At 54.9% G+C, this 19,121-nt stretch overlaps 1 protein-coding gene across 7 annotated transcripts in view; it reads left to right on the plus strand.

Annotated features, from left to right (window-relative positions):
• Positions 1–19,121, plus strand: part of GREB1 (growth regulating estrogen receptor binding 1) — a 149,311-nt gene that overhangs the window by 119,449 nt on the left and 10,741 nt on the right. For all 7 annotated transcript variants that reach the window (XM_039231043.1, XM_039231047.1, XM_039231049.1 and 4 more), the window contains 8 exons: positions 924–1,039; positions 2,899–3,098; positions 4,370–4,459; positions 7,024–7,640; positions 10,631–10,733; positions 13,606–13,764; positions 14,703–14,845; positions 17,789–17,950. In XM_039231043.1, the coding sequence (XP_039086974.1) occupies positions 924–1,039; positions 2,899–3,098; positions 4,370–4,459; positions 7,024–7,640; positions 10,631–10,733; positions 13,606–13,764; positions 14,703–14,845; positions 17,789–17,950 (1,590 nt within the window). The remainder of the gene's footprint in view (positions 1–923; positions 1,040–2,898; positions 3,099–4,369; positions 4,460–7,023; positions 7,641–10,630; positions 10,734–13,605; positions 13,765–14,702; positions 14,846–17,788; positions 17,951–19,121) is intronic.

Consider the following 19,121-nt stretch of genomic DNA (forward strand, 5'->3'; position numbering starts at 1 on the left):
GCTTGAACCCATGAACGGGAAGATCATGACCTGAGACAAAGTTAGATGCTTAACTGACTGAGCCACCCAGGCGCCCCTATATATTTATTTTTAATGTTTATCTATTTATTTTGAGAATGATAGAGTAGAAGGAGGGAAGGAGCAGAGAGAGAGGGAGACAGAGAATCCCAGATAGGCTCTGCGCTGTCAGCAGGGCTCAAACCCACGAACTGTGAGATCACCACCTGAGCCGAAATCAAGAGCTGAATGCTTAACCGACTGAGCTGCCCAGGTGCCCTTGGTCTTGCTTTTTATTTTTCTGTTTTTTACTGTTTATTTATTTTTAGAGAAAGAGAGAGACAGAGTGCAAGCTGGGGATGAGCAGAGAGAGAGGGAGACACAGAATCTGAAGCAGCCTCCAGGCTCTGAGCTGTCAGCACAGAGCCTAAAGCAGGGCTAGAACACATGAACAAAGAGATCATGACCTGAGCCAAAGTTGGACACTTAACTGACTGAGCCACCCAGGCGCCCCTCATCTTGCTTTCTTAAACGCCTGGCCCACAGCTTCTCACTGAACCCACCGAGAGAGGATAGCACATGCAAGAGGGCTAGAAAGAATATCGAGAGCACAGTTGAGTAGGAAGTGAGTGAATGGCCAAGCAAGGCAGCACGGTTAGAAAAACACAGTAAAAACGTTAGACGCAACTGGGGATGTGCACTTTTTTCCAGCGGATCAGTGAGCAGGTGTTTCGTGGATGGCGAATACGTGCCGGGCAGCGGGGCCGGAACATGGCTGGGGCAGACGACACGCTTGTCTGTAGTACGAGGAACTGTCCTTCTCACGAAATGCTCTCAGCCAGGAGGAGGACATCACGGTCCCGTCGGAGCTGGGCTCGTCGGGAAGGAAGGAGTCTCACCACTTCCTGGCTTTTTACCTTCCGCAGCTGTGGCAGAAGATCGAAGATGCCGAGTGGCGACCCCAGACCTACCTGGAGTTGGAGGGCCTGCCTTGCATCCTGATCTTCAGTGGGATGGACCCTCACGGGGAGTCCTTGCCAAGGTGAGGGGCGGGGGCTGTGCCCTGGGGGGTCTTTCAGGAGCCAGCGGCCTGTGCACACAGCTCCCGGGGGCTGGTGGGCCAGGCCTCCCCTGTCCAGCGGCAGGTGGAGTCTTCACGTCCAGAGTCATCATAGATTTGTGTTTGGGATGACAGTGAAATGCGTCCGAGGTTGGGGCGGCTTTTCCTAATTCTTCAGCACCGTCCGGGCTCGTGGTAGAGTGGGAGGGCTGCTTCTGGGCCCCGGGGGCGGTGGTCTGACAGCTGGGGTGAGGGTTTGGCGCCTCCCCGTGTTTCTGCCCACGAAGTCACCGTGTGTGTTAGGGCTGGCTGGGCCGCTTAGGAAAGCCTCGGATCATCTGGGGGGGGCGGGGAGCAAGGCCACTTTCCTCCTGGGGTCTAGGCCATGACAGCTGGGCCCTCCTGGGCTGGGAGGTGTTCTGGGAAGCGGGGAGGCGACCATCACACAGCGCTGACTGTCTCATGGTCTCTGTTTCATCGGAGACCACGGCCTTGGAGAAGCCAGCTGCCAGCCCCCGCAGTGTCCCCTGGGGTCTCCAGACTGTCATGCAGAAGGTGGACACTCAGGACACAAAGTCACTGGGCCTCCAGGTCGGCTTCTCATGATTTACTTAACTCCCCTGGAGGACAGCAGGCAGCCGTGCTGTGGGGCCTTTGCACGTCTTTCCTGGCGGAATAGAACAGTCCAAGCGGTCATTTCTTGAGCTCCTGTCCTGTGCTGGCTCTGTGCTAGGTTCTCACGGGCCATATTTCGTGTTACTCTCCCTATAACCCTGGGAGAAGGTACTGTTCAGTGGCCCCGGTGAAGGAACGGGACTTCCAGAGATGAAGCCTGGGTGGACTCCAGGCTGCCCAGCTCCAAAGCCTGCGTCCCTTCCACTGGGCCACCCCACTTACCCAAGGGCCACTGCATGCAGCGTCCTCACGGGCCAGGTCAAGGGGGCTCCAAAACGTTTGACCTTGGTTGTTGCTTTTCACAGGGGTTAGTTCTTCCGTTCCTCAGCTCCCCGAGGACTAAGGCTGTGTCCTAAGCGATCTTAAATTTGAACAAGAGTTTACCGAGTGCCTTCTTCATATTACGCCCTGTGCTAGACTTTCAACACGGCGTTTACTCCTCACAACAACAGCATCACTGTCCTGCTTTGTAGAAGAGCCAATGGAAAGTCATTTGCTGAGTTTGTAGAGCCTGATGGGAACCCACATCTGCCTCTCTCTCTCCAGGCGCTTTGCTATTTCCGCCAAGTAACCCAAGCCCTGCGTTGGCCTGTCCCCTGGGCCCGCTCCCCTGCCTCTTGCGTTGCTTGCTGCTGTCTGTCTTTCCAGACAGACCCGTTATTTCTAATATGGCAGTGATTTAATTGCCATCCGACCCCTGGCATCTAACTGCGTCCTGGGCACGTTTTAAGTGTTGATGGAATAATTAAATGTCCACTTAGGGCAGAGCCCTCGAACAGTGCACTTAGATGGCTATCACTGTGCATTCTCCCCTTTCAGATGAAAAACGTCTGAGCCTGCAACAAGTTGCCCGGCTTGTGGAAGGTTCTGGCCACAGGAAGTGGCAGAGCCAGGGCTCAAGCCTGCTTTTTCTTCTGGCCTGAAAGCGCTCTTTTGATGACGCGCAGGACAGGGCCGAATACGCAGCGGGTACCCCAAGAGATTTAACGTTAAACAGACGAGGTGGCCAAGGGCTCACCGTAATGCTGTCTGCTCTCTTCCTTATACAGGTCCTGGGGTCCTAAAGAAGGGGCAGGGTGCTGGTCCCAATCGCCATTTCTCCCAGCGCCCGGAGCACAGCCTCCTTTCTAGAAGACACTCAGTAGACCCCGTCTGTTTCCCTCCAGGTCTCTGAGGTACTGTGACCTGCGTCTGATAAACTCCGCCTGCTTGGTGAGAACAGCGTTGGAGCAGGAGCTCGGCCTGGCTGCTTACTTTGTGAGCCGCGAGGCTCCCTTGGAGAAGGCGGCCCGGAGCGAGCCCTTGGAGAGTGATGCCGAGAAGCTGAGCAGCACAGACAACGAGGATGAGGAGCCGGGGACGGAAGGTGCGCGGAGAAGGGGCGGGTCTGCCCCACCTGCCGCCCTGGGGCGCGTGGCCCGCACTGTCTAGATGGCCATGGCCCTGGAGCCCGGCTGGGCCTTGGTGGCTCTGATGAGAGCTGTCTAGATACATCTTCGAAGAGAGTGACAGATCCCTCGTTGACTGCAGATTGTGCTCTCTCTCCCCCTCCTCCTTTTGGGTGGTGTGAGAAAAGGAAGTCCCGATGGCTTCTTCGTAGCTCTGGAGTTCTTAGAGAATAGGAAGGAAAATTGAGGTTGCGTAGGACTCAAGTTCATGCTCTGTTGGACTCGTTGGTGGCCTCCTGGGATTAGATCCACTCGCTGGTCTCTGTGTGGATCAGCAGGATGTATCCATTCCCAAGATGTATGAGAAGGGCCCTGTTTCCTTTCAAGACCTGAAAATGCAGCCCCATGGTATAGAGCAGCCCAGCAAGAAACAAGACAAAGCTGTTGTTGATACAAACCCGCCAAGTGTTTGTGGGGTGGGCGGCGTAGCGGGGTGAGCTCAAAGCAGGGCCGGGGGGCCAGGGGTCTCTTCATGCTCCGTCTGCCAGCTCGGTGATGTGGGACACGTCGTGGCCTTGGACAGCTCGCCTGTGGGACGGACAGTAGGAGGCCTGCCGTGCAGACTCGTGGCTTCCGTTCACAGACGCGACCATGACCCTGACTTTAAACTGCCTGTTGCCCAGGGGGTGAATCCACACTCTGGGTGCTGGACAGCCTACCTCTCTAGTCTCCGCTCCCGGCCCCCGCCACGCTGTGCCCCGTGCTGTCGGTCACTCGCAGGGGGTCCCTGGCTGTGCTCTGCTCTCGTCACGTCTGGGCCACACAGAGGCTCTCCCTGTGGCTTTGAGGTTCCCCCCCACCCCCCGCCGCCTCTGGGCTTCACCTAGAAACCCCTGCTGGCCCCTCAGGGCTCAGGCTGGGTCCCCCTTTCCAGGATGTCGCCCGCTCGCTCCTGCTTCCCCATGCCGGGCGGGAGCCTGGCCCCCCGCCCCCAAGTCTCTGTACCCCTTATGCTCCCTCACAGCGGCAGCTCATGGCATGAGCCGTGAGCGCCCAAGTGGTCTGCCCTGTGCCCCTCCCCATCTGCCTCCTCGGGGCTCCCGCAGAGGTGGGCGCCTGGAAGATGTTCGCTGCGGGGGTGGATGGACGGGTGGATGCTGGTGGGGCACACTTTGCAAACTGGGAAGTGCTGGGCGAGCACACGAGATGGGGATCAGGGGCGCTTTCAGTGAGCGTGTGTCTCGAACAGGCCCCGCCGCGGAGGAGAGGAGCCCGGTGAAGCGGGAGAGGTCCAGCTCCCACGACTCGGCGGCTTCCTCCCTCTCCTCCAAAGCCTCCGGTAAGTCCCCAGGTGGGAAAGCGTGCGCGCTGGGACGTTGCTTTGGAGATTTTGGGGAACGGAAAGGGATCCTGTATTTTCTCCTAGAACTGGAAAGAGAGGGGAGTCTTGGAAGAACCGGGCTTCCTCAGGGAGTAGTTGTTTCTGGATTGGGCTCTGAGACGCGAGGGGTTTGGGCAGGACCTCGGCGTTCCCGGGAGATCACGGACGCCGCCCCCCTCAGTGGCCGGTGCCGGGCGGCGTCCCCTGGCCGCACCGCAGGCAGCTGTTGGCTTGGGGGACCCCCCGCGCCCTTGGGGAGGAGAGGGGTGAGGCGAGGAGGGCTGGTTGAGCCTGAGGAGAAGCAGCAAACGGCAGCAGATGATCCCTGAGCCCCAGACCCAGACAGCGGGGAAGGGGGGTCGGATGCCCAGTCTCTGCCTGAGGGACACTCGTGTCCGGGAGCGTCGGGACTGGCACACGGCAACACACTATTGCCGGTCTTCCTGCCGCAACTGTTACCGAGAACCGACCTTGCATCTGGGTCAGGGCATTGGAAGATTGGAAACAGAGCTGCTCTCTTGTGTGACCACAGAGGCCACCTTATCGTCGGTGCACACGTGGTCACACGTGAAGTGTGACGGTTATACAGGAAGAGGAGACTTTGTGTCCGCTGGGGGCTGATTTTGGCACACTCATCGCAGGATTCAAGGGCAGCTGGCCTTTGGGTCTCTTTGGAAAGGGAAGATATTCCGGACGGAGGAGGCTCAGGCTGTGCAAGTGCGTGTGGTGCTTGGGCCCCAGAGAGTGGGCGGGTGGGCGCCTGGCCGCGGCCAGGGCGTAGCTGTGGGGGTCGGAGCACCTTCCTGTCTCCTGCCCCTCCTCACACAGCCCATGCGTGGGGGTCTCCCCACAGTCGTGCCCAGAGGGGGTCCGAACGAGGCCTTGTCCGTGTGGGTCTGCAGCTCTGTGGCACAAAGCAGACCTACTTCTCGGCTCGGGTCACTCAGCAAAGCCAAGTGCGGCAACCTCCAGTGTCCACCTAACAGCATAGGGAGCCGGGACCCCGGGGTGGAGCTGGCGAATGGGTGAGTGAATGAATCTGTGCTATCCAGAATTGAGAGGAGTAGTGCTTTGTTCTTCCCCAGTCCTGGCCTGACGGCTTTCTAGAAGGTTCTGGGGGCACACTGGTCCACGCAGTGTCCTCAGGAGAAGAGGGTCCAGGCTGGGAGCTGGCCTCCAGCCTCCTGGAGTTCTTCAGTCAGGCCAGATCACTTCCCTAATCAGGCCTCCTCAGAGGGTCCTGAGGGCGTAGGAGTCTCTGACGAGATGCTTCTCGTGGCCGTTAGGTATAACCCATACGTTTCAGAGATGAAGGACTGGAGGCCCAGGGCGGTGAGCCTTGGCCACAGCCCCACGAGTCCGGGTGGGGACCTGAGTGGCGGGGTGTCTCAGACTGGCAGTGCCCCTGGATTCAAGTGGGGACAGAGCATCTGAGGTCTGGGGTGGATGGAGAGGAAGGTCCGTGTGGGTGTCCGTCCTCCGGGTCCTCCGAGGCCGGCCTCACTAGGGAAGTGGGTGCTTGGGGCCCATCTGTCCCCTTTGCCCAGGCCAGGAGCCCAGGCCCCTCATAGCCTCCCCATATCTGGTCTTCGGCTCATCCGTCGACCCTGAGCCAGTCGCGCTAAGTGCTTTGTCTGAGGGCGACGAGGTATTTCAGCAGGAGTCAGGCCTTCCGCGGAGGGGGACTGGCCGGTGCCCGTGGCCTCCCTCGGTGAGAGCCCGTAAGGGCCCCAGGTGCGCGCTGCGGGGTTGAGTGGTAGGCCCTTGCTGGGGGGCTCCGATCCGGAGGGGAGGTTGCCCGTGTGGTGTGGTGAGTAGGGTGCAGGCCTCCCTTAGTCTGTCTGCTCTCCACGCCGTCTCCTGGGGAAGGACAGTTGACACAGCCATGCAGGGTTCCGTCTACTGTGAGCTGGCCCGCGGGCCCGGGCGCGCCTGGCTGGGATGACGTGTGCCCAGCTGACCACGCTCCCCAAGGTCTCCATGTGCTCCGTGTGGGGGAGGGGCAGAGGACAGACCCTGTTTGAGTGGCTGCTGTGCGGGCTGCATGCACCACCCCCCCGCCCCAAATCCTTCTACGAGCTAAGTCAGGCCAGTGTTTGGGGAAAGCCCACCGAGTGTTGCTGCCAGTGCAAACTAGAAGCCACCAATGCCCTGGTGCAGGGGTGAGTTGTGAGCTCCGTGAGGGTCTAGGAGGGCGAGGCATCCCCGGGGGACATGTGCCCGGGGCATGAGTGTAGCTTGAGCCCTGAAGGCAGGGTGTTGTGCAACAGATCAGGTCAGGGGGCTGCAAAGGAGAGGCTTCTGAGGGCGCTGGGGTGGGTGCAGGCTGAAGTGACACCCGCTCTGTCCCTTCAGCAAGTCTTGGCGTTGTCACGGGACAAATGAGTCGATGTTTACCCAGAGGCGGGGTTTCGGTGAGGAGAATCCCCAGTGATTGTCAAGTGCAGGTGGTTTGCGCTGCTGACGCAGGAAGGGTGGGCTCCTTCTCGAGGGACACGACTGACCAGCGCATCCGTCCCCAGGCTCGGCACCGTGCGGCGAGTCCTCGGCTCAGCCCGGGCCCCCCTCGCAGGGGGAGCAGCCCCAGTCACCGCAGCCCTGCGGCTCGTCAGACGAGGGCAGGGCCGCCAGGGAGAGACAGAGGCCCCACGCCAGCCGGGGGCCGCCGCCAACGGTCGTCAGCAGGCACAGCCCCGGGCGGGCCGCCCAGCCCGACTCCGGCCCGAGGCCCAGCCAGCGGGGCGCCCAGGGGTTGGTCCCCCCGGCGTCCCCCCAGCTGCCATCCTCGTCCGCGGCACCCGCCGCCGGTGAGCTCGCCCTGCAGGCCCCCCAGTGCTCCCTGACCAAGGCCTGCCGCCAGCCGCCCATCGTCTTCCTGCCCAAGCTGGCGTACGACATGGTCACGGCCACCGACAGCAGCGGCCTGCCCAAGGCCGCCTCGCTGCTGCCCTCCCGCTCGGTCATGTGGGCCAGCGCCTTCCGCCCGCAGCTCAGCAAGACGATGACGTCCACGGAGCAGTCCCTGTACTACCGGCAGTGGACGGTGCCCCGGCCCAGCCACATGGACTACGGCAACCGCGCCGAGGGCCGCGTGGACAGCTTCCACCCGCGGAGGCTGCTGCTCAGCGGGCCCCCTCAGGTGGGTGCCGCCCTGTGGGGCCTGGGCCCCGTGGGGGTTCTCGGGGTCTCAGCACGGGGCGGGGGTGGGGCCGCCGGCGGCACAGCTGACCCTGTCGGGGGCCGCTGGATGGAGGCCGAGCCCTGCCCCCCGCACCCCCACGGCTGGCGGACTTCCACCCTCTGACCTCAGGGTCTTGCCTGCGTGACATGGGGGCAGGGCGCTTCTCCTTCCGGCTGTGACTCTGCTTTTCCCATCTTATTTCACTGGGGCCCATGGCCAGTCTGTGCCAGTTAGAAACACACACACACACACACACACACACACACACACACCCACACTAGGTTCTGCGCTGGAAGATTTTGGTGGCCTGTCCTTATCCCAACTCTCACCTCACTGTGGTTTCCTAACAACGAAAGGCTGTTTCACTTGTCTAACAATGGCAGACATCTGCCAAGTGTCGGAGTGGGTGAGGAAGACGCTGTCAGGTCTCAGAAGGGTCTTGGTCAGAACCGTGCTGGGGTGCAGGGCGGGCTCTGGCCTGCGGTCTAGTTCAGCCTCCAGGCTCACCCGACACCCTGTGCAGGATCCGGCCTTCGGTGTGTCTCGGTGTCCTCACTGAGAACGATGTCAGAAATGTGAGCCTTGAGCGGGAGAATCATGGCTCCCAGGCACGGCCTGACTGTAGAAAGCATGTCTACTAGTTATTCCTTTACGTTTCTGTCCCCATCAGTACTGCCACTGTCACAATGCAGGATGTGCTACCTTCCGACCCAGTGTATTAATTTCCTTACGATGAATCCGGTCCAAGAAATACAAATCCCCCAAAAATTCATGTAAGAACGTTCATTTTAGAATCATTTACCAACTGGAAGTGAGTTAAATTCCATTGAGTAAATTTGGGCACAATTGTGTCATGCAGTTAACTCAGCCATGGGAAGTTGGAGATAGAGGCCTGTCTACTGGGACTGAGATTTAAGATATTTAAATTAAAAAAATGAAGTTACAGAATGATACGTGCATAGTGTAATATCAGTTAGAAAAAGAAAACATCCGTGTGTATGCATATGATTCTGTGTGTGAAAATACCAAAAAAATCCTTGGCAACACTGCCCCTGGATTGTTACCTGGAGAGAGACCAGGATTTGTGAACATTTGCTTTCATTGTCGCTGTGTGGTTCTAGAATTTCTACAGGAGCATATGTTAGCTTTAAAAAAAATTTTTTTTAATGTTTATTTATTTTGAGGGAAGAGAGAGAGAGCGCAAGCAGGGGAGAGGCAGAGAGAGAGGGAGAAACAGAATCCGAAGCAGGCTCCAGGCTCTGAGCTGTCAGTACAGAGCCCGACATGGGACTTGAACTCCTGAACCGTGAGATCATGACCTGAGCCAAAGTCGGACACTTAACCGACTGAGCCACCCAGGCGCCCCTGTTAACTTTTTATAAACTTGAAAAAGGGGTCCTAGCTTCTCCACACTGTCATGTTATTGGATATTTCAATCTTCAAAACTTTTGCCTATTTGATAGATGAAACATAGTATATTATAGTTTTATTAAGGTTGAATATGTTCTTTTATATTTTTTGTCACTGCTTTGGCTTTCACAGGGATTTTCTGCACTGTTTCTCCCGTTTACTTTCCTTCAGGCATCTGACATTTTCCTTTTGCTTTGCAGGAGTTCTTTAGAGATTACAGATTTTAATCCTCTGTCACACATATCACAAATATTTTCTCTGAAGATTCCCCCAGTCGTATTTCATATTTCCTTACGTCATTTCTGTTCATCAACATTTGTTGAGCGCAAGCTACACACCAGGCATTGAGCCTAGAACTCGGAAAGCACATTCCCAGAATAACAGGATGGGAGGTTGGCTCACAGGGCCCATTTCACCAACTGGGACCAAAATGAACTAAGATTCATAACGAGCTAGCCTGCTTCTGGGCTGAGGGAACAAGGACTTTAGGATACAAGAAGGAAGAGCAGGAAGAAGAGAAGAATAATTTTATTTCTTCACCTGGTCTTAGGAGAGGAGAAATGAGATACCAACCTTTTATATCTTAAGACTTTATTCTCAGGGCGCCTGTGTGGCTTAGTCGGTTAAGCGTCCCGACTTTCGCTTAGGTCATGATCTCGCGGTTCGTGGGTTTGAGCCCCGCATCGGGCTCTGTGCTGACTGCCAGCTCAGAGCCTGGAGCCTGTTTCAGTCTGTGACTCCCTCTCTCTCTGACCCTCTCCTGCTCACGCTGTCTCTCTCTCCTAGAAATAAATTTAAAAAACATTAAAAAAAAGACTTTATTCTCTTACTATAGACATATTTTTTAATGTTTTTTAACGTTTATTTATTTTTGAGAGACAGAGAAAGGCAGAGCACAAGCAGGGGAGGGGTAGAGAGAGAGGGAGTCACAGAATCCAAAGCGGGCTCTAACTCACAAGCCATGAGATCACGACCTGAGCTGAAGTCGGATGCTTAACCGACTGAGACACCCAGGTGTCCCTGAAGTTCTATTTCTAACAGCTTAGAAAATGTGGCCGATTATGGGGCGCCTGGTGGCTCAGTCGGTTAAGTGTTCGTCTTCGGCTCAGGTCATGATCTCACAGTCTGTGGGTTTGAGCCCTGCATGGGCTCTGTGCTGACAGCTCTGAGCCTGGAGCCTGCTTCAGATTCTGTGTCTCCCTGTCTCTCTCTGCCCACCCACCCCCCCCACTTGCTCTCTGTCTCTCTCTCAAAGTAAAATAAAAAACATTAAACAAAATGTGGCTGATTAAAACTAGAGGCTCATTGCCATGTTTTATAAGCAGGCGGGCCTGCTGCTCACGAAGTTCCTCTGTGGCCTGCCGTGCTTCTTGAGGTCATGTTTTCCCCCAAATGGCTTTGCATCCCCCGGGCTCTCGCTTTAATTGGTGACGTCTCTGAAAGAGATGGGTGGCATGAGGTGGGTCCAGTGCCCCGGCCAGTGCCTGCACGTAGACAGGGCATGCTGACTGCGGGCTCTAATTTTAATGTCTTCACAGGTTGGGAAGACGGGTGCCTACCTGCAGTTCCTCAGCATTTTGTCCAGAATGCTCATCCGGCTGACGGAAGTGGATGTTTACGATGAAGAAGAGATCAATATCAGTGAGTCGCGTGTTGGTGACACTTGGGGTTGGAATCGTCTTTCATCGGTTTCTCAAGCGACTTTGTGTCTTTTGCCCTCCAGATGGAATTCTCAGATCAGTGACCACACTCACTCCCGGGGCCTTGGGGTGCTCTTCTCTCTCCCTTGTCTGTGGTCATCTTGCTCAACATCAGAATAGTGCCTGGGAGGCCTCCATGGGGATAGAATTACTCCACCAAAAATAACCGCTGTTTACGAAGTATCTTCCAAGGGCCAAGCAGTGTGTGGACACTTTACAGGAATTGCCACATTTAATTGTCTGCACGTCACCATGAGAATAATCGCTTATTTCCTGATAAGTACCATGTTCAGGAGCCCGGCTGGGAGATGGCAGAGCTGGAACTGAACTGCATTTGGTTGCTGCCTTCGAAAGTAATCGAAATTTATCCCTCTGGGGAGATCCCCACTCACACAGCTGAGTACATAGGTCGCTATCGTAAGGCAAAATCCAAGTATGTGATATGTGGGGGGAAAGCCTTTTCTCCTTACTCACGGAACAGAATTTCCCCTGGTTAAGGTAAGACTCTCTCTGAGCAGCTGTGTTATGCTCCATTGCCTCTACATACTTACCTTCAGTGGCTCGTAAACTTGGTCTGCTGAAGAAGTCCGTTGCTTTGGGAATTAAAATTTGCATCAGGAGAAAGGCAACCAGTAAGTTGCGCTGCAGCTGAGTGGTACTTTTTAAACTGATTTTTATTGTTTACGTGTGAAGTGTACAACCTGATGATTTGATACACGTGTACGTTGTGAAATCACCACTACAGTCAAGCTAGTTAACATATTCACAGTTACCATGTTCATTGCAGTGTTAGTCACAGTAAGCAAGATACACAAGCAAACGTATGTTGTCCATTGATGGATAAATGGCCATCAGCAGGGGAAGGGGTAACAAAAAGTGTGGTGTATACACACAGTGGAATATTATTCAGCCTTAGAAGAAAGTCCTGCCATTTGCAAACACATCACTTCTTTAGATGCTCTTGACCATGTTTGAGTTTTGACTTGAAGACAATTTGAAACCAAGGCAGCCCATCCAGCCCTTGGCCTTTCCTTTGAAGGAAAAGGAGAGAGGCTCTTCATCCACCTCTGAGCTTTCACACTATCCCCGTCACACACACACACACACACACACACACACACACACGTTTGGAACTTTATTTCAGATGAAAATCAGTACTCATATTGAGTCTCTGTGTCCTCACTTGGCTATCTCAATGATGACGACAGGATTTGAACCCAGCTTTGTTAAAAACTTCAGAGCCCATTTTCTCAGATGCTCTCTTATTGCCTTGGTTTTCTCTGGCAAAACACGGATAATTTCTGTTTTACAGGGCATTGTGAAGATTGAATGATGCTCTACATATGAAGCCTTGAGCACCTACTAAATATGCAATAAACATGCCTCTCTTCTTCCTTTCTTCTCCCTCCTTCCCTTTCTTCTCTTTCTTCTAGACAGGTACTCTGCCCATATGTACGTATCCTAGATATAAAACCAATATGTTACATAATTTGAGTTGGACCAACTACATAGTTTTTGCTTTTTGAGCCAGCGAGCATTTAGTGTGAGCATCATAGATGACACCAGCGGGGTGCCTGGGTGGCTTAGTCAGTTAAGTGTCCGACTTTCGCTTAGGTCATGATCTTGCGGTTCGTGGGTTCGAGCCCCGCGTCGGGCTCTGTGCTGACTGCCAGCTCGGAGCCTGGAGCCTGTTTCAGTCTGTGATTCCCTCTCTCTCTGACCCTCCCCTGCTCACGCTGTCTCTCTCTCTCTCTCCTAGAAATAAATAAAACATTAAAAAAAAAATAGACGACACCAGCTATGATGTAAGATGATATGGGCTAGTGTAAAGATGGAGTTTGGGCCATGAGTGGTGTTGGCACTCAGATGGGAGGAACACTTAGAAGAGACTTTCCAGAGGTGCTGTGACAGCAGGTGGCCATATTGGCTGAGTGGCCTTTAGCTCTAAGACAAGAACGAGAGCTGTGTTAGGCTCCATTGGCATTGGGAGCCTGCATATGCGGGGGATGGTGCCGGGGGGAAGCGCAGAGCAAGCAGTAGGATATTGGAAGGGGCTGAAGACAGTGTAGGAGCCGGGAAAACAAACCCATCCCCTGGGAACCACAGCATAGGCTGGTTTTCTGGTTAAGACGTAGACACAGAGCCACCTCTTGCCTCCTTAGAACAATCCTGAGAGTGAACTATGTTCCAGAAGCTTTCGAGATACAGTAGCACCCCCCAGTAGCCCGTAGACTCAGTGACAGCTCTACCACAAGCATCGCCCTTGGACACATTTAAAAATCAGTCATTCTCTTGGGGCGCCCGGGTGGTGTAGTTGGTTAAGCGTCCGACTTTCGCTCGGGTCATGATCTCGCGGTTTGTGGGTTCGAGCCCCGCGTCGGGCTCTGTGCTGACTGCCAGCTCAGAGCCTGGAGCCTGTTTCAGTCTGTGACTCCCTCTCTCTCTGACCCTCACCTGCTCACGCTGTCTCTCTCTCTCTCTCCTAGAAATAAATAAAACATTTAAAAAAATAAATAAAAATCAGTCATTCTCAGGGCATCTGGGTGGCTCAGTTGGTTAAGCATCCAACTTCGCCTCAGGTCACGATCTCATGGTTCATGCATTCGAGCCCTACGTCGGGCCCTGTGCTAACAGCTCAGAGCCTGGAGCCTGCTTCGGATTCTGTCTTTCTCTCTCTCTGCCCCTCCCCTGCTCACACTCTGTCTCTCTCAAAAATAAAATACAAAAGCATTTTTAAAAACTAAAAAAAAAAAAAAGTCAGTCATTCTCACTTCCTAGTTTGTCACCTGTTTGTGTTTCCAACAATCTTACAGACCTCAGAGAGGAATCCGACTGGCATTACCTGCAGCTCGGTGACCCCTGGCCAGACCTGGAGCTGTTTAAGAAGTTGCCTTTTGACTACATTGTTCATGACCCGAAATATGAAGACGCCAGTCTGATATGTTCCCACCTTCAGAGCATGAAGAGCGAAGGTGAGACTTCCAGATCCCTTGTTCTACCTTCTTCCAGAGTCCGGAGTCGAGCCTCTCGAAGGGCCGGGCTGAACTGTGTTGGTGGTGAGCTCAGTCGTGTGGTGCTGAGTCGGGAGTGCCTGGTAGGGAACTGAGGTCACTGCACCACCGGGTAAGGAGGAGCAGGCTCGTAGCTCAGCGCGTGCTGACCGTGATGTGTATAGTCCTGGTGGGTTGTCACCATCCAAATGTCCTCAAGGTTCTGGTTAAGAGAGAATAAAAGACACGGATGTTTATTTATGAATTTGTGTTGTCATCGTGAAATGCACCCATTTCCCTCTCTGCCCTCGGTGTCTTGTTTTCTCCCTCCTCCTCCGAGGACCACCGACTTTCACAGTATGATGACCTTGTAGGCCTTCAGGGTCGCCTTCCGCAAACATCGGATATTAGTGGCCAGAATGATAGTTAAGCACCGACTAGAAGAGTGTGGTGGGTGGAAAGGTTAGGAGGATCCTCACCAGTCTCCACGTGAAACCAGTAACTGTATCTTCCTAGAACCATCTCACCGAACGATCCTTCACATAGACCAGTCTCTAATCAAGGTTTAGTGTTAAAGTCTTCAACTTGCGAAGTCCTTTTGAAAAAACAGAGGGAATTCCTCCGCGCGCAGGTCTGCATATGAAGTTGGCAATCCATTTGCCTTGTCATGTGGCGACTCCTTAAATATGTGCTTATGAGATACTTGTGGGTCCATCAGTAAGACCCCTTGTGAACATTGGTCTTTGGTTTCTCCCGCTGAATCTCTGTTGTTTCTGACCAGCCGAGTCACCTCGGGGCCCAGGCAGGTGGCGTCGCACAAAATCCCATTACGGCCTTTCAGTCCCCTTCACTCCGGGCAGGCAGTGGAGAGAATACTTGTTCTGACCCCCGCGGCTCTGTAATGCTGGGGTTTGCTGCAGACAGGGGGACGTCCCGGAAGCCGGAGGAGCTCTACGTGCGGCGTCAGACAGCGCGGATGAGGCTGTCCAAGTACGCGGCCTACAACACGTACCACCACTGCGAGCAATGCCACCAGTACATGGGCTTCCACCCCCGCTACCAGGTAGGCTGCGGGCGCAGAGGCCCTGCGTCTCTGGAAGCGCTGCTGGCGGCCCTGCCACACGTCCCTACCACCTGTGGTCCTCTAGTCTCTTTGTCTTTTCATTCCGGTGGGGGATGGGGGCGCAGAAAGTTCTGGAAGCCCGTGCGCCTACTTGTATCTTCAGTTCCCCTCAATAACCTGTGAAGTCATTGCCGACACCACAGAAACCGTGATTCTCCAAGGATTACGCGTTTACCAGTGGCAACGTTAACTGACTGCACAGGTCTTGGTTTTCTTTATGGCCTGGCAATTTCCAAAGTTAGTCCAGTGCCACAGACACCGAGTGCTTAGGCACCAGTCACGGAGATGAATAAGCTTCGTCCCCGTGTTCAAGACTCGCAGTCTAGGGATGGAGAGACGCGCATGCACAGAACTTCAGGGCAACGTAAAGCTGGCGGGAAAAGCGGTAATGTTGACGCATAGAAATTACTTGGAGAAGGAGGTAGGACTGTGCACTTACCGAGCACTCACTACAAGCCACCCAATGTGCTAGGCACTTTTGCTATGTCCGTACTTCCTCTAACCTTTCTTTTCCTTTGAGAGAGAGAGAGAGAGAGAGAGAGAGAGAGAGAGAATGAATAGGGGAGGGGCAGAGGGAGAGAAAGAGAATCTTAAGCAGGCTCCATGCCCAGCGTGGAGTCCAATGTGGGGCTCAACCCCGGACTGTGAGATCATGACCTAGGCCGAAATCAGGAGTCAGACACTCAACTGACTTAAGCCAGCCAGGTGCCCCTTCCTCTAACCTTTTTACGTGATAGACGATGAATTTACCCTGGACATGGGTAAATGGATTAAGGCTGTTGCCCCTGGGCCCTGCCTTTCTCAGGTTCTGGCTGGTCACCCGCAGGTTGCCCTGTTCAAGTCACGCCTGCAGTTCATTCCAAGTGTCCTGGAAAGGGAGCTGTCCTGTCTGGTTTTTTATTCTCACTAAAACCCCACAAGGAAATAACATCATCCCTGTTTTATAAATGAACATACTGTCTTGAGCAGGGAGCAGAGGAGAGGGTTTTGAAGAATCAGTAAGAATTTGTCAAAGGGCTGGGGCAGACAGAAGCATGTGACAAGGGGCTGGGGCAGACAGAAGCATGTGTAATAGGGGGAGGCAGGGGTGTCTCTGGGGGAATCAGAAGGGATTTCTCTGGAGCAGCGCTGGACCATAAAGTGCAAGGGGTGGGTGGACCCAGGAGAGGAGGCTGGGGTTGGGGGGGGCAGGAAGACACCACCGACGGCACCAGGTGCTGTGGGGAGAGCGGGATGGGGGCTTCTCCAGGGAGGACCCCATGGAGCGGCCTGTAGTGGGCCAAGCTGCATTCCACATAGTCTCTTAGTGGCCACGTGGAAGTTCACAGAGGGGCCGCGAGGCTGGTTGTGTGGAAGCAGAAAGCAGGTGAGGTTTTATGTATAGTGTTGGTTTTCAGTTCAGGCCTAAACAGGGAAAGGGGACAGAGCAGCGGCTGGAGCTGGTGTGCGGGGAGCTCACACCCTTGGCTGCTTCCAGAAGGGCCTTCAGTGGCCTGAGCCTCAGCTTGCCGTGTCTGTCCCTTTCTGCAGAGGGGCACAGTGGACAGCGGCTTTAATTTTCCCCCATCTGCCCTGCATGGAGCTCAGCCGTCGCTGAAGTAGCATCCGTCTTCTTTCAGAATGATTTAAAAAACAAAACAAAACAACTATGCGATTTTACCGTAGACGACATTAGAAAATATATATGAGCAGTTATTATTAAAAACAATAATCCTGTTTGCTCCAGATAAACTGTCCTCATGTTTTCCCCTTGGAGATGAAGTTTTTCTGTCAAAGCAGAGAGCGTAAGAGCATTTTCTTGATTTTGACATTAAAGAACCGGAGAGACCCTGGGTTTAGTCATGGTCAGCACTGCCGGCATCTGCAGTGGGTTCACAGAGCCGAGCGCGGGAAACCCTGGTTCCGCGTGTTGGGGTGCTCAGGTCTGGGGCCCATGGGGGTACACGCCCTCCCCCTGCGCCTCTGTTCACCCTGGGGTCTCTTCCCTCCCCTCCCTCCTCTCGGGGCTCCCTGATCTGTTTTATGAAATAGTTACACCTCCCTATGCTCCCTCCCCAGCTCAAAATCTATTTCTGTCTCATCTCTGTCCCCAGAGGGTTTTGTGGCTCTAGAGAAGCCACAGTGGGGGTTAACAGCCCGAGTGCCCTGGCCTGTGTCCCCCCCGCCCCAGGTCTTGGGGATTCACAGAAGTGCCCCCGCGCATACTAGCTGGTCTGGGGAGGGGCTCAGGGAGCGTCCGTCGGGATGCCTGAGCTGACGCCTGGAGGAGCCTTGTGCAGAGCCACGTGGAGGGTGCGGGCAGACACGGGGTGAGGGGACGGGGTGAGGGGACGTGAGGCTACACCCTGAGGGGAGGAGTGAGCCCAAGAGCTGAGTTTCCGTTTCCACATCCATAATGGGCGGTAACGGTCCCTGCTTCACGGGATTGTTAATTACATCCCCCAGAGGGGTGGAAGGGGGCCCAGACGGTGAGTGTGACAGAAGTGTGCAAGTGCACGCAATGTTTGATAGTTTAATAAGTACGCACAATGCCTGTGATGGGAAAAGACCTCTACCAGAATTAAACAGCGAGACGTGCGGTGTGAACGTATTAGTTGGTCTGGGTCTGGAAGGGGGCGGGGCCTGATGTGACGTCACTGGGTAGGGCGGGATCAGAATGAGGGGTGGGAGGAGTCTGCAGCGAGTGGGCGTGGCCTGGGGTGAGGCGGCCCTGCAGCAAGACCTGGGCGTCTGCGTGTCGGACCGCGGCCAGCCCGTGGGTTTTCCGAGCTGTGGGGCAGGTGGCAATGACCTATGTGTTGTCACGGCCACGGCGGGCCTGGGTTCTTCTGGGAGGTAAGGCTGGACTCATGACAAGCTCTGTCCTCTCCCCCCACACCTCAGCTCTATGAGTCCACCCTGCACGCCTTTGCCTTCTCTTACTCCATGCTAGGAGAGGAGGTCCAGCTGCACTTCATCATCCCCAAGTCCAAGGAGCACCACTTCGTCTTCAGCCAACCCGGAGGCCAGCTGGAGAGCATGCGGCTGCCTCTCGTCACAGACAAGGTATGGGCTCTGAGTGCAGGGGGGCCCAGAGTGGCTGCAGGTGACTTGAGCGGGAGGCTGTGGCTGCCTGATGAGTCATGGGCAGGTGGGGACTGGAGTGTGATTGAACGTGGTGCAGGCCTGGGCGCTAGGGTCACCCCGTCGAGTTCCAGCCCTGATCTGCCATTTTCTGCTTGTGTCATCTGAGTTGTCACGGAATGTCGCTGAGCCCCAGTGTCCTCATTCTGTACCCGGAGGCAGCATTCGCTCTTGCAGAAGCTCCTCATGAGTGTTATTGGAATGACTGACAGAGGCGCCGGGACTCCCTTCCCCGTCTTGTCTTGAATGAGCTGTTGTGGAACATTTTAGAAGTTAGTTTATTTATTTTGAGGGTGGGAATGAGCAGGGGAGGGGCAGAGAGAGAGGGAGACAGAGAATCCCAAGCAGGCTCTGTGCAGACAGTGCAGAGCCCAGTGTGGGGCTTGAACCCATGAACTGTGAGATCATGACCTGAGCCGAAATCAAGAGCCAGACGCTCCTCCGACTGAGCCACCCAGGCGCCCCGTTGTGGACTATTTTAAACAGGCTGTGGTGGTAGGATAATGGCTCCGTCAGGGCCCCTTACCCAGCTCTAATGACTACTCTCTCACGGCTAGCCTTCTCTTCTGCCTTCCTCTGTTGTTTGGAAGCGAATCCCAGATGGTGCGTTACGCCACGCACAAAAGATAAATTTCCTCTTTGGATGAGGTTGTTCTAAATAACTCATCGTCTCTGTGACCCGCATGCTTAGAGGCCCTCCTCGTGGGGACGCTCGGTTTGACAGGTCCAGCGTCGGCTTGCCGCCTCCCTCCAGCCCCAGCCAACATGAACCTTGTGTGGGACGCTGCCTTTCCTTCTCCAGAGGGCCAGTACCATAGGGTTGAATAGCTTTCAGACCTGGCAGTCTTTCACCAAGCACTGAAAACAGTTGCCAAGAACCATGGGGGCCTTTATTACAGGGTGTCCCCTCCCCCGTAGGCTGGGGCGGGCTGTTGCAGTGGTGAAGCTTTCTCTGTTCTGCCCTTCCCTCTCTTTTCCAGCCAGTTCCACCCAGAACTGGTTATGGGCACCACGTGCATCCCAGCTTTGTGGGAGGTGCTCCGGGGAATTCAGAGGGAGTGGAAGACCTCGCTCGGCCAGAAGAACTTTTTTG

The sequence above is a fragment of the Hyaena hyaena genome, unplaced genomic scaffold (assembly GCF_003009895.1).
Source record: "Hyaena hyaena isolate Hyena2069 unplaced genomic scaffold, ASM300989v1 scaffold_53, whole genome shotgun sequence".
Classification (NCBI taxonomy): domain Eukaryota; kingdom Metazoa; phylum Chordata; class Mammalia; order Carnivora; family Hyaenidae; genus Hyaena; species Hyaena hyaena.